Genomic DNA, 15577 nt, shown 5'->3' with positions numbered 1-15577 from the left:
ATCATAAACTTACACTCCTGACATTTACCGGTAATACTTCCGTTGGCTTAAATGTGCCTACTCTTCCAAAAATGAACTCATGATATGCTGTCATTCAGAACAAATTCTGAATTTCTTCGAGCCCCACGTTGGGCGCCAAATGAGACTTTCCTAACTGTCTAACTTTTGAAACATATATAAATCTGGATTTAACTTGAAAAATATGAAATATCTGCATTTATTAAATAAAATACACACTCGTCGGACCTTGTACTCACACTTACTTGTTACCTGCTTACTTACACATACGTTATTTGAAGGGCGCCAGCTGCCACTCAGTGCAGCAATAACAGAATGAGACTCTTGACTATCTCTAGGTGTGGGGTAATAAGCTTACTTTTGACAACATACCATATAAGTTCTGGGAAAAGGAGATTGGCGTTCGGTTTCCCCATTAATTTTGAGGTTAAGATATTTTACTGTCATTGAAACAAAACTATAAATTCGTTTGATAGAACAAAATATATTGTTTAAATAATATATAAAAATTAGTGAGTCTTGTTGCGATAAAACAGATGAGAATATGAAATTATGACATTGCAACTGAAAGAAACTAGGCATGAATTTGAATTCTTCTTGACCGGACATTTAACAATTTATACGAAATATTTCCCTCACTGATTCACTTGACTGACCTTCAACACTTTGAGTGTAATTACGACGTAATCCTTTGATCTGGTGTTTACTGTAGATGTGTCACGCCTAACTTGGTGATACATCCTTGTGACTGCTTCTTCTCCATATCATCTGACTTCTTTGTAAGTCAATATGGTATCCCTCTCTGACTCCATGGTAATCCCTTGCGTCCGTGTCTTCAACTAAGTGAGGGACCAGCTTTGTCCTCACTCTCTCAATGGCCAATAATTAATGGCTCACTGAGTCTTCTCCATCTCTCGTTCACACTTGTTGACTGACCGACTGAGGTCTCTTCATCTCGTAGACTTCTTCACTGTTCAGCTTCCGTTTAACTAATGACTGTTCACTTATCCATTTTTGACTTCTTCACTGTACTGCTTCCGTTTAAATAATGACTGACGCTACAATATGCATCCACCTTTTATAGACGTTGGTTGACACAGCTACGTAATCTCCAGAAATAACAATGACATACTCCCACAACGCCTCGAACATTACATACAATGGTGAAATCTCCTGGGGCGGCTGAGTCTCTGAGCGAATTTCTACAAGCTCACGATGACGTAGCCATGACGTAGCAATGACTTGGCAGAATCGCCAGTAGTGCAAAATATAACGTCATATCCAACATCTGATACATCGAAACTCTCACTGTACAGGTATTCAATGTTAATCTACATATACGTATACATGCATACACTCAATTATAAATAATAATTATAACAAAATAATAGTAATCTCACAGATAAAATAATAATACGGCCACAATAATAATAATAATAATAATAATAATAATAATAATAATAATAATAATAATACAGATAAAATAATAAAAATACAGATATCATCTTGTAACGGGATTTGAACCGTTACAGTACGTGTTGAAGAGATGTTAAGTACAGAACAAAAATGGCCAGCCGGACACCAGTGGGATCCGAACCCACAACCTCCTGATTTCGCGTCACTTGCTCTACCAATTGAGCTATGGTGACCTAGGCCATTTTTGTTCTGTACTTAACATCTCTTCAACACGTACTACATGTACGTAACATGACCTAATACGTTAAAAGTCTGTATCGATTACAATGCGGTCGTGAAAATTCAATATTCATTGACATGCCCCACAACGGGCGACTTAAACGCACTCTACAGTGTGCTAGCAGCAGTGCCAGACCTGTAGCTCAGATCCTTTCAAACAGAACAAAGATGGCCTAGGCCACCATAGCTCAATTGGTAGAGCAACCGACGCGAAATCGGGAGGTTGTGGGTTCGGATACCACTGGTGTCCGGCTGGCCATTTTTGTTCTGTACTTAACATCTCTTCAACACGTACTACATGTACGTAACACGACCTAATACGTTAAGAGTCTGTTTCGATCATAATTGGTTAATTTCTCTGGTATGTGGCTGGGCGTATGTGTCGTCTCCATCATCATTTCATTCTCATCACGAAGCAGAGGTCGCCTACGGGAGTCAAATCAAAAGACCTGCAACTGGCGAGCCGAACTTGTCTTCAGACACTTCCGGCACCAAAAGCCATACGCCATTTCATTTATTTTTGTCGGAAACAGTAACTTATTTTGACTTATTTGCTCGGCACTAACCCATGCTCAATAATTTCCTGGAATGTTTCGCATTCCGTACAAATGTCAACACCATCAGCTCCGTGCAAGTACTGTATCACAACTTCCTGGCGACAGCCTATGTGACGCTGGAGGGTGAGAGGGGAATCGTTCGCTCGGCCTTGGCCTTTCTTACTGACATCTATGCACCAGCGATGTAACCATCAGTGGAGTTAGCTGTCGACAGCAACGAGACTAGTGGCGATGTTTTGAAAGAAAAGGTGGATCTAGAACTGACTCTGGCCGCCTCTTAAATATGAAAGTCAGGCTTATAAAAACATTAGTTCTCCCTTTATTCTATTATTGTGATAATGTATTCATAGATGCAACGAAAGAACAAATTAGAAAGATACAAACGACCATGAATTCCTGCATGAGATTTATATTTTCATTACGCTATGACACTCATGTCACACCTTATTACAAGCACCTTTCCCTCCTAAAATTTGAAGGACTCAGAAATCTTCCTGTAGCCGTGTTGGTGTTCAGATCACTAACTGAGAGAACTCCCCAGTACCTGTCATCAAACTTTACATACCTTTCCTCTTTTCACCAGCATAATATATGCTCTGTTACTACACTTGTCATTTCCTTTAGCAGGTTAGCTGCCTAAAATCACTCATTTATTGTGACGGGAACTAGAGTCTTTCAAGTCTTCCTAACGAAAGTACCTCTTAGATGCATAAACAAACGTGCACTCTGTGTGTGTGCGTGTGTGTAATTTAGTTCATTTTCCTTAAATTATTTTTCATTACATTTCATTTAGTAGTTCGACAAATGATACGTACCTATTGGTGTAATTAGTATGTTGCATTTATTTTGAATTTATGTTCTTTTAGTTTCCTTTAAAATGTTTAATATTCTCCACAATTTTTCTGTACAATGTCGTGGTTGAGTTTAAGAGGACCAAGAGTCCTAACTTCGCCACTATTAAAGACAAATAAATAAAATACAACATGAGGTAAATGACACCACTTTGGTTACTAAAAGTAAGGACGTGCTAGAAGACATATCATAATGAAAGTTAGGGAACAGAATGAGGACATGGGCCAGTGCTTGAATATCAACAAGACCACAATCATGACAACAGGTTTACTATCAAACATTATGATAAATAATGTAATCAAAGAGGTGAATAGTTTCTGTTTGTTGAGATCAACTATTACCAGAAGTGGCTGAAACGGTCTAGAAATTTGCCAAGAGCTTGCACTTGGAAGAGCAGCATTCAAAGGCCTGGAAAAGATCTTAAGTGTTCAGATATAGCCTTTCATGCTAAAGTCAGAATGGCTACGGCATTAGTCTTTCCCATAACCACTACATGTGGTCACTGCATGGGTCATTCAAAAGACCAAACCCGATCTGTCTCTAGAGACATTCATTACAAGATTACCGCTGTCATATTTTGGATACATTATGAGATGCTCTGAGTCATTGGAAAAGACTATTATGTTTGGTAAGGTAGATGGGTCTCTGAGACGAGGGCAGCCAGCAGTGAAATGGATAGAGTGCATCAAATCCAACATGATCATGTCACTGAAAGATCTGAAGTACAGTAGAAGTCCGTTATAGCGAGAATTCATAACAGCGAAAAATTTACTTGCTGTAGCGGATTGTCGTTATATCAGATTTTTTGTAAAAGTCGGGAAACCCCCATACACATTAAATTCAGTATGAAATGGCAATCACTTTGTTCAAAATTTGAATTTTCGCGGATAACATCCACGTTGCGGCTTACTTGTTTGTTGTTTTTTCGAAATCCGATACTACGTGAAAGTGTGTGTTTAATTTAATTCTGAAAAAATATATATTACCGTTATTTCTCCGAATCCAAGACGACCTCCACTTGTTCCTTCAAAAAATTATCAGTCCAAAAAAGTGCTTTGTAAAATCATATGAATGTCTCTCTTATACAGTGCGCATTTTTAGACTGTACACGCCGAATATTGGCTTTAGTTATGTCGTATTTTTTGCGGCTGTACAAATATGCTTTATTTCAGCGGGTTTAATAACCATTAACTTAAAATTGGCATCTTCATATCGAAGGGAACTCGTTGAAAATTTGCCGGCAATACACATTCCACGTGCCTCTACAATACGACAATCCATCAGGAAAATATTCTTGCTTACTATAAAACTGTTACTTTCACTCAGCGTCAGCATGGCTGCCGCTACACGCACGTCTTGCTCACCAGATTCGGCCAACTTGAGCGGCTAGTGATGCGAGTTTATTGCGCCGCGGTATGACAATTCCGCCCATGCATTTTTGTGCACATACCTCACAATTTCATCTTCGACTTCTTTAAAGCGTCCTTGTTGTGGGCCACTGAATATATTTTTTGTGCAGTACGCATTTTTAAGCTATCTTTGTCTTCACGGTAACGCCGAATATTTGCTTTGGTTAGGCCTGTGCCGTATTTTCTTGCGGCTACACAATTATTATACATTTGCGAGTGTTTAATAGCCATTAACTTAAAATTGGCATCATAACATCGACGAGAACCCGTTGAAAATTTGCCAGCAATACCTGTTCCACGTATTCGAAACAGACTTTCAACATATTAGGTCGTGTTACGTACATGTAGTACGTGTTGAAGAGATGTTAAGTACAGAACAAAAATGGCCAGCCGGACACCAGTGGGATCCGAACCAACAACCTCCCAATTTCTCGTCGGTTGCTCTACCAATTGAGCTATGGTGGCCTACGCCATCTTTGTTCTGTTTGAAAGGATCTGAGCTACAGGTCTGGCACTGCTGCTAGCACACTGCAGAGTGCATTTAAGTCGCCCGTTATGGGGCATGTCAATGAATATTGAATTTTCACGACCGCATTGTACGTAATTCGGCCGTTATTCCTGGCTCTCTAGACCGGGGTCGCCATATCACCATTAAATAGCTTCTCAATTACAGGTACCATGATCGTAAAATGACTGAACCTGGAAGCAGCCCTCAAGCCTGACCTGGCCAGTAATCGAACCCGGGCCCTCCGGGTGAGAGGCAGGCAAGTTAGACCGCGGGGCTGGCTTCAAACGTTTATTACCGGTACGCGACTTAAAAATCTCTAAACTTTAGATTCAGTTTTACCGGGGAAACTTCGTCATATTCCTTTGAAAACTTCTTTCTGTTCAGCAACTTTGATGAACTCTTCAAAAAATCTAATACCCGTAATGCCAAGCCAAACAACAATCTACCACAAGTAGTTTTTAATTCTCTAATCTAATAAAATAAAGCACATTAGATACAAAAGCGTCCAACATGATGGCAAAATCCCTTTTTTTTTTTAAATCTTGTAATTTGGTCACCGGTATACTGTTCCTAGTCAGTTTATGGAAATCTTGTACCGCGTAAATTAGGCCTACATCAACTTTTAAAGGTTATGTTGAACTGGAGAATATGGTTTTGAAAGTATCAATCCTCAAGTTCTCGAATGCATGGAGATGTTTTATCATTTTTTTTTAAGTTAACCTTTTTAGCCTTTATATTTGTTTGGGTTCGAGGAACTCTCCCACGACTTCGGTATGATAAATTGATATACTTAGCATGGAAGGCTTATTTACCTTTATCACTAAATTTTTTATTATTTTTTTCTGTCCATCACTAATCACAATCAAATTGGAAAGAGAAAAAATATCATTAACACTTCCAAAATTACGATTATTCGCGACCTTGAGCTCAGCTGGAAAGCGCGCTCACTATACAAGTCGGTTCGAGCACGAAATGATACAAAATTTTTAAATGTAACGTGCGCAAATAAAATGACTGCAGCTTTTATAACATTTCAACACAAAAAAATTAAATTCCCAGTCTTATATTAGAACGAAAACAGTAATAGGCAATCCCAAAACCTCGCATGGCTTTATGTATGTAAGGTGCAACATCTGTGCTGGTCTCGTTAACATAATCGTCTACGATAATATTAAAATACTAATATCTAACCCTGGACATAATGTAGACGTTTTGCAAGTACAAACACTTGATGAAACTTGTGCTGTCGAAATGCACCCTGTCTCCTTCCAATTGTAGTGCGCACTCTCTGCTTTATGATTTCCGAGGATTCTCTAAACAATACTACCTGAATGCGATGCTAAGATGATCCCTTACGCAAATTCACCACCAATCGCTTTTTTTCAGTACAAATTACCGCAATGACGGGACGTCAACACCAAGATCCTTAAGTATGCCGTAGCCGTCCTTTCGTAAGACACAATTTCTTGAAAAACGTGTGATCGAGGTTTTAGCATTGATGGGACTGAAATTTCTGGACGGCTGATCCGGGAAATCATTTCTTCGAGGAACGGATAATGCAGGTTTTTTACAACGTGATTTAATTAGGATGCTCGTGGGACAATGTAATTTTAACAAATAATACGGGAAAACGTAGTTTCCGGGAACATATAATTGAGGTTCTACTGTACTATAGCTTCCTTCAGTCAAGGCTATATTTATTTCCCAACATCGCAAGCAGAAAAGAGGGAGGTAATGGAAAGCTTTTTTAATATTGCTAGATTCCCTGTTGTAATTGGAACCATCGACTGCACCCACATTTGCATCAGATCTGCAGGTGGAGAAAATGCTGAGATATTTCGGACTAGAAAAGGTTATTCTTCCATTAACTGTCAGACAATAAGTGACAGTAATTTACTCGCGAAAGATATTGTAGCTAGGTGGCCTGGTTCTGTCCACGACAGTAGAATATTTCAGAACTGCAGTAAGAGGGCACAATTCGAGAGACGTGAAATACAACATGGTTATTTATTGGGAGATAGTGGGTATCCGTGCAAGCCATTTCTCGTAACACCTCTGCTGAACCCACAAACCAGAGAAGAGCATATATACAATAGGCACACATTAGGACCAGAAATACCGTAGAAAGACAGTATGGTGTATGGAAACAGAGGTTTCCTGCTCTTTCTGTTGGTTTGAGGTGTGAAGTCCATAAAGCTCTAAATATAATTGTTGCTACAGCACTATTGAACAATATTGAAATTCCAACAACAAAAGAAAACCGTCCGGATGATTTAATGGTTCAGCACATTATCGAAGAGCTCCAGCAAGCTCGAGGTCCTGATATCAAATATGGCGAACAATTAAATCCAGTACACCAAATGTACAGAAATTATGACAATGCTGGCAGAGCTGTATGCCAGGCTTTAATTAATGGTCATTTCAGGTGAGTGAAATTTATTAACTTTTAGGAAAACAATACACTTTAGCAAAATTAGTATTCTATCGACCGGTCACACTCCTCATCGTCCTAACCTACTAACACAAATTAACTCGACTTTTATAGAAAATAAAAATAAAAGTAGGCTAATAATAACACTCACTGCTATACTAAACCCACTTAGTTTGGCAAATCTTCGTTCTTGTTCATCTTTTGCCAGTATTTTAGTTTTTCTTTCACAATTTTTAGTTTTAACTCGTTTCCATTTCTTTCTCACGTTCCTTTCTCATTACTTCTAACTGATAATCCAACACTGAAGTTCTTTCACAAGAATCTGTTTTGTCTCTGGGTGTTGACAGTCTATGCCAACAAGATTTAGCTCTATCTGATAATACAGTATCAGCTGATGTTGAAGGTTGTACTGCCGTATGTGAAGACGGTAGGCATGCTGGTTGTGTCATTGAATTTATGGGAGGTTTGAGTAACGGATTCAGTGCTTCAGCTTGACCATGACTTTGAGTACAAGTTTCTCCCACGTCAGCAGATGGTGCTACTACAGCTGGCAGTGTTCCTGTTTCATGTGCTTCAGTTTCAGTACATCTTTCTTCCAGTTCCACGTCATCAAACGGAAGGACTAAAACTGAAAAAATAAGAAAATGTGTAATTAAAATGTTTAGTTGGAGGTTAACTGTTAAATGCCTGATAAAAATTGCATTAGTATACTCTGTGTCCTTACACTTACCTTCATTCACATGTCCTTGGTATAAAGCATCTGAGTCATGAGCGTACATAAGTGGAGTGTTAGTCTGTTGTATTAGGGCCATAACTGTTTTAGTAGTTTTAGACAATATGGGCTTAAAGTTACAACCACCAGTTGCATTCATCATCACTTTATTGTCTGCACATATTTTTCTTTTTTTCCTTTTCAAGTTCTCGAACAGGTCTTCAAATTTCTTGCACTTCTGCAAGAGACACCTGAAAAAAAGAACAGAACTATAACATGCTGGTGTGATAACACTATTTTGCTTTCACTATTTATGAAATTAAAGAGTACATACTTTTAATTATAGTTTTGGAGTAGTGTTTTTGAAAATAATCTGAATTTAGAAGGCTTTAAACTGCAATAGCACAGATAAATAAAATTATAATACTCCGGTGCATTAATATTGTTTTGTCGTACAATTTTTCGAGAATAAATAAATCCTAGTACTTTCAGTTGTAGTTTTGTAGTATTGTACAGGAAATAGTCTGCCATACTATATATTCTGTTGACCGATTTTCGTAACCTAACTCGAAATATTGTATTAAATCACAATAGTACATAGAAATATAATTGCTTACCTGCAATAGAATTGAATTCTTCTGCGACTTTCTTCCATGTTTCATCTTTCTGCTTTACTGTAACTCCATCTGTCTTTTTATTTTCTATGACATCTTTGTGTCTGATCACTAATTCAGCCACAATATCAGTTTCAAAATCTGAAAAATTGGACGACCTTTTTCTCTTTTGTTCATCCATGTTTCTAACAAGTACTTCCAGCTTCCAGCAAAGAATAAATTAATATTCCTCCTTCTAACAAAAATAAACACGAAATCACCAAGCGTGTTCACTATTCTTCACTACCCAGTTAAACATCAGGGTAGTGTTTAATTCTGCTGACTGATTAAGAATGGTGCTCCACACTTCCCTCTAACCAGTCCTTAAATTTAAAACCATGTTTATGTACACACTGGTTAGCCGAATCTTAAACGAGGTTGGTGCACTTTGCCATTAATCATTCCACTCTCTCTCAACGAGAATATTATGTAGTCATCAACTAACATGGGACGAGGTGAAATCCATGTCGGATAAGTGGGTGGACATACAAACGGATATATTGCTGTTATTCCTTTTGTATTTTTATGTCGCAATTAAATCTAAGAAAAAGAATGTAATGACCAAGGTAGCTTGAGAAGGAATAATTAGAATCTTCCTAGATATTCTTAGAACAAATATAAATATTCTGAAGTCAAGCATAGGCCTATGACTGGGACATAATGGATTTCATTTTGACATGTGTATCATAATCATACAATCGATGTGGTAGGATATGTTTTACTGGTGATAGTTTAATTTCAAGGCTCATACGTGTTAATAAATTGCCACAATAAGAGTAACTATATTAAAGATCATCTAAATGAATTAATAAATACTGCAATGTGAACAGGATATCTTCAATAAATATTATGAACCTAGGAAGAATTCACAATAAGCTTGTATTGGACATGAATGACATATAATTTAGAACACACAACTTTATGTTGTAAGGTTGAGTGAATATGCAAGAACTATAATGTGATTTAGATATGACGTTAAGTGTTGAAGTATATTTTCTTTGGTAAAGATGTATAAAGAGGAGAATGTGTTTTTGATTGATATAACTTTATATAACGTAAGTCGTTGAGAATAGAATAATAAGAGAAATATGGGAAGATAGTCCTCAATCCATAATAACAGAGAGTATACTATGAACTAAGTAAAGTTATTGTCCATAAACATAACATGCACAGCAATTAAGAGTGTCTTACATGATATTAAATATGTTGATGTTATGTCAAAATTATCAATGCATATGAGGTATGGTTTCATCATCATCATCCTAAACCATCTCCAGTTTCCAGGTTTAGCTAGGTAAATGAATTTTGCTAAAGAAACATGCATCAAAATAAATACACTTTTAATCTAATCTAAAACAATTGCCACACAGATTAATTACTGATGAACGACAGTTCAAAGAATGCATCAAGTGCACAAGATCTAAGCTTAAGCAAAGTGTAGCACACTGTTACCAACCATTGAAAAATAAAAAGGAAACAAAGAATAAACCTTGTTTCAATTAATTTCCATGGTTCTTAGAATGACAAACTATTACAGATTTCACCTCACGATTATGCCATTACAGTCAAATGGTAAATTATTACGGAAAAGCAACATATTTAAAAAATTCTATGAAACAAAAGGAAAGAAGAAGAAAGTCCAATCCTTTCGAGCATTACTGTGGGAATGATACTTATTCGATCGTTACTTCCTTATGCTACCCATGAGCATTGTGAAATTTATTATGAGTGAAGGAGCTCTACCCTGCTCTTCTCCACTGTGAAACCGGAAGTAATGTTGTATTTGTAGTATTAAGAGTACCGGACAATAACTCTCCCGCAGGAAGAGTTTTCAGTGTTGATAGGAAACATCAGACTATTCAAGTCTACAAGTAAGCACATGTACACTGGAACTGCTTATTGTTCAGAAGGCGAAAAGGTCATCACGGGGGGAAGAATGCTTCAAGGAAACCTACAATGAAAAGCAGCTGCTGGGTGCAAAACAAGCTACAAAGAATGTTATATCACAGAACTAACAAGTAATGTGCACATTTTATTGTGTAATATGATATACTTCAGAACCGGTTGCTGTCAGGAAGGGCAAAGGAGGTGTCATTATCGAGAAGGGAGGAGCATGCTTTGGATTTGATTCTAAAATTTTCTGAAAGCAGGGGAGGGGAACATTACTGATCACCACTTCAAAGGAACCACTTCAAAGGTTGGCACCTCTTGAGTACTGTATGCTGATGTCAAGATCCAAACAAGACCAGGCCTCATTGTCTCTACAGGCTTCCAGTCGGTGGATAAATACAAGTACCTGTGAGCATGAATCACCACATGTAACAAAGTGGACTTTGATGTAAAGGGGAAGATCCAGGGAGGTAAAAGGCACTTCTTTAGCCTACAAAAAGCCCTTTCAAGTCAAACAAAGATCAAGATCTATAACATCATTCGTCTAATTGTACTGTATGGCTTTGAAACATGGATAGCTCAATATCTTCAAAACAAAAGTGATTTAACAAATTCTCTGGCCTATCAAAGATGGAGATTGGGGGCAAAGGACAAAAGAAATATTTTTAAGACACACTTAAATGGTTCATCTTTCTTTAACGTATTTACTGAAACATTACTTCTGCTTGTTTGCAGAGACCATCCTCTTTCCAACTTTTTGTAACAAAGGTTTGGTGCTGATAAACTTATCACTTGTGACTGATTACCTGCAATGGTTGTTCTTTTCACTAAGTCCATCCATTCACCTGGCACAAATACACATGAAAAGGACTTCCCTTTTCAGTAAACCTGATTTTGCTGCCGCCTAGATCTCGCCAATGTTAGCCCGACTCAAAAAAGACCGTTTGTATTCATATTTCTTCCTTTTTATGATGGTTAGCCATCTTTAACTAACACCCACTCATTTAATGCTCCCCTAAATTTATCCAATTTTTAAAATAAAATATATCACTCCCATACAGCTTCCTTAAGTACAGAATCTGATCAATTTTACCAGAAAAAAGATGTATGCTTGACCTCTTACTTGTGCATATTTCCGTAAATTTGCAACACTTTACCTGGTCCTGCACATGTTGAGGCAACTGGACCAGCAGCATTGGATAACCTAGTGAGCAATTCAGTCACAAGACCATGTTGAGCCAAAGGGGCAGGATCCACTCCTCGCCGTGTGAAGCGGTCTGCCAAGGATGCAAAACACCGAAGAGCTCCTTCTGCAACCTGAAATAGGAAATATTTTACAGTCAAAATCAGTAATATACATCTATTATGCCACTTTGTGAGATTTTATTAAATCTAGAAAGGGCTTTAATTCTAATAAAGTTTGATTTACTAACTTCCCGCTTATACCTTGCACCCCAATTTTTAAGCTTGAATTTTCCAACAAAAATGCGATATATACGAGTAAATGGTACTTTTTCTACCAACATATCTGCAAACATTCACTTGCTATCCAATTTATGGATTAGGAATGTGAGTAATGACTTAGGATTTGAAAAGAATCCCAGTATGGATGATACAGTGAGGGAAAGGAAAACTGTACTTATTTGTCCACTCTTCCACTTTGGTGTATAATTACTGACAAAACCACCAAGATATCTACCTTCAAAGCTAGCTAGTTAGAAACTGTCAATTTAACAACCATTAAATGTGAGGAGGATATGATCAATTTCTTTAGGTTTGTAATCCTCAAACCTCTGAACAGCACTTTGGAATTTTGCAAAGGAAAAAAGTGAAAATTTAAGAAATGGGTCAATTTGTGAGATGCATTCTACAACAAAATATACAAAAATATTTGGAGATATTAACCACGAAAATGGTGGCTGATGACATCAGTAAGTCCCTTTAACATGAATTCTTGTGATATTTAAGGGCATGGGATAAATTCAACATTCTTTGAGTTTTTATGGAAGTAATCTGACTCTCTGTTTGCACACAATCATCAATTTTACTTTTTCCCAGTGCCAGTTGGGTTGGGATGTTAATGGCAACTATCACTCTTCCTCTATCCAACCACTACTGCTCCTCAACCACATTCCAATCCAGATTCGTTCATTTTATACCGTTCTTGATTGAGACCAATCACCTCATTCTGGGCCTACCTCTAGTTTATCTTCCTTCACTCTCAGCCTCCATCGTTCACTTTGGTATCCTTCCCTCCTCCATCATCAGACCAACACCAGATTTTTCCTCAACCAATATTGTTGTTGTTTTCCTTCCTACACCGATTTCCTTCCGATATCCTCATTTCTTACTCTGTCCTTTCTTGTCCATCCAATCAGACTTAAAAAAATAATGCAAACCATAAGGAGACTAGCTTCAGACAGAAGAGTTCCCTCAGTAGGGAAAATAACACTGGAACCCACCAAGCAGTGTTTGTTCCGAGGTTGGGTGCTACTGTGAGAACCATCTGTACTCCATGTTCAGATGGCCTGATGAACTGCTGGCTCCTCCTACGGTTTTTTTCCACGAAAGGATGTGGTGACTTCAAGAGTCAAATCTTCTCCAAGCGTCTCTCTGGTTGTCCACGTGAATTGTTGTCTGGAAACTTAATCCAGTACGATTTACAATCTGTGTAATCCATCACATTCGAGGGTGGCCCCTTCTGTGCGTGAACCCTCCAATGTGCCCACAGCTTGCCAAAAGAGTTGCCTCCCGCCATGTGGCCGAAGAATCTCTGCACTTATTGCTGGATTCTAGTGAAAAGTCAGGCTTAAAATTCTGAGTTCTTTCAGTATAATTAATTTGATGTGCTATCCATGGAATGCATAGCATCCTTCTGTACCCCCAACTCAAATCAGTTTATGTCTCAGCAGCATTTATGATGACTAGAGAAGCGAGATTTGTTGACTAGTCTCAATTTTATAGACCTGGATATGTGACTACCTTTCCAGATGTTTCAGTTTCACCAAGGCTGTTCAGGTGATTGCAGTTCTTCGCATTTCCTTCTCACATTTACTGGAATTTGTTACAGTGCAACCAAGGTAGATAAATTTTACCACCACTCCATAACCACCTACATCTTTAACTGGCAGACATTGTTTATCATCATTACTTTGGTCTTGTTACCGTTTACCTCAGGCGCAAATTTTGCACTTATTTTGCTCAGTTGGTACATAACAATGCTTATTGAAGATAGGTCTCCACCTATTCAATACATTGACATAGTGATTCAATTAAGACATCGCATATTTATTATAAACATTAGGGTGTACATTATGGTACCGGTTTCGGCATCTTGCATGCCATCATCAGCCATTAAGAAAATAACTGCAAGGTATGTTGCAAGAATATATTTTAAAAAAACTATTAGTAAAATATAAAATATATACAGAGCATACTATTCTGATTAGCGAGTCTTGCATTTATATCAGTGGCGGCTGGTGGTTTAAAAGTTCAGTGGTGCACAATTTTTACCAATGATATGATTACAGGTTAATTTTCAAATCTAGATACATCAACAATACTTTTTTATTATTAAAAATAAAACAAACATTTTACATTTCTATTTTCAGGAATATTACTATAACGCATTAATATTTTTCATTTAAAAACTCTTTTACTATACTGAAATGAAACACTTTGAAGTAGCCTAATTCCGGTATTGAAAGAATATCCTTTTGTAATGTATCTGGTTTCGAAATTAAACGTCGCGTTGGCCTTCCCATTCGTTTCACCTCGGATTGTTCCTCGGCAGTCCGTTGGAGAAACGGCCTAGACATTAAAGACTGCACCGAATTCATGATCTGGCAAAATACCACTAACTGATAAAAACGCACAATAATAAAGACACACATGCTGACACGAATGTTTACACAATGAAATCAATAAGCTACTTAGCTTGTACGCACATAACAAAGCTCACTACTATACTGAAAGAAATGGTGGTGTATATTATTAAATTTAGAGACATTAGTTATATATCCAGCCACGACCGACTTGATGCGTCGCTCTAGCCAGGACGAATAGCTCTAGCTAGCTCCTTACGGAGCGCAGCAAGGGATCCAACCGGCCGTGATCCAGCAGATGAACTTCCATCCGGTGTCGCTAGATGACACTCCTGTTCTATAAGAGAATCTCATACTGAGCAGCAGCGGTCTCTAGCGACTTCGCTAGTAGTTGGTTACGTAGGAGCACGGCCGATTTGATGCGTCGCTCTAGGCAGCTCCTTAGCGCAGCGAGGGATCCAGTAGGCCGTGGTAGGAGGAGCCAGGTTGATAAACCTCCATTTAAGCAATGTATAAGAAGCCACGCCTATCTTTTCCTCTCCCCGCGAACCCCTCTAGCAGCCAAAAAGCACACTTCTAGCAGCCCCGCGCACCCCTCAAGGAGCCCAAGTTTCATCCTAACTCAGGTCGACTTCCCACTGCAAACTTTTCGGCTCCTGCAGTGAACATCTAAGAGCATTGGCTTGTAAAGTACCCTGTAGTCAATATTTGCTCTTTCAAGCTCTTTAAAGGTTTGTTTTGTTGAATGAAAATATAGTACAGTAGTTGAGTAATCCAAATGATAAAACTTTACCTAAAATAAACATAAAAATGTAATGGGGGTAGCGCAAACTTGCAACCTTATGGAGAAACCGCCCCTGATTTATATATATACATTAAAATATATGTGACTAAGTAGCAAAGACCAATCAATCTTTAGAAAGTTAAATACGTCTTAAAACACAATATTATCGTGTATGTCAAAAAATCTGGTAATTGTTAAAAATGTCTGTAATTGGCCTAGAAAAGTACAAGGATTTCCTTATAAA

At 37.9% G+C, this 15577-nt stretch overlaps 1 protein-coding gene across 7 annotated transcripts in view; it reads right to left on the bottom strand.

Moving 5' to 3' along the window:
- Ufd4 (ubiquitin fusion-degradation 4-like) overlaps window positions 1-15577 on the bottom strand; it is a 716632-nt gene that overhangs the window by 410819 nt on the left and 290236 nt on the right. For all 7 annotated transcript variants that reach the window (XM_067153526.2, XM_067153530.2, XM_067153527.2 and 4 more), the window contains exon 6: window positions 11883-12042. In XM_067153526.2, the coding sequence (XP_067009627.1) occupies window positions 11883-12042 (160 nt within the window). The remainder of the gene's footprint in view (window positions 1-11882; window positions 12043-15577) is intronic.

Source organism: Anabrus simplex, chromosome 9 (genome assembly GCF_040414725.1).
Source record: "Anabrus simplex isolate iqAnaSimp1 chromosome 9, ASM4041472v1, whole genome shotgun sequence".
In the NCBI taxonomy this organism is placed as follows: Eukaryota; Metazoa; Arthropoda; class Insecta; order Orthoptera; family Tettigoniidae; genus Anabrus; species Anabrus simplex.
The sequence above is the reverse complement of the archived record's forward strand: the minus strand, read 5'-3'. Positions and strand labels throughout refer to the sequence as shown.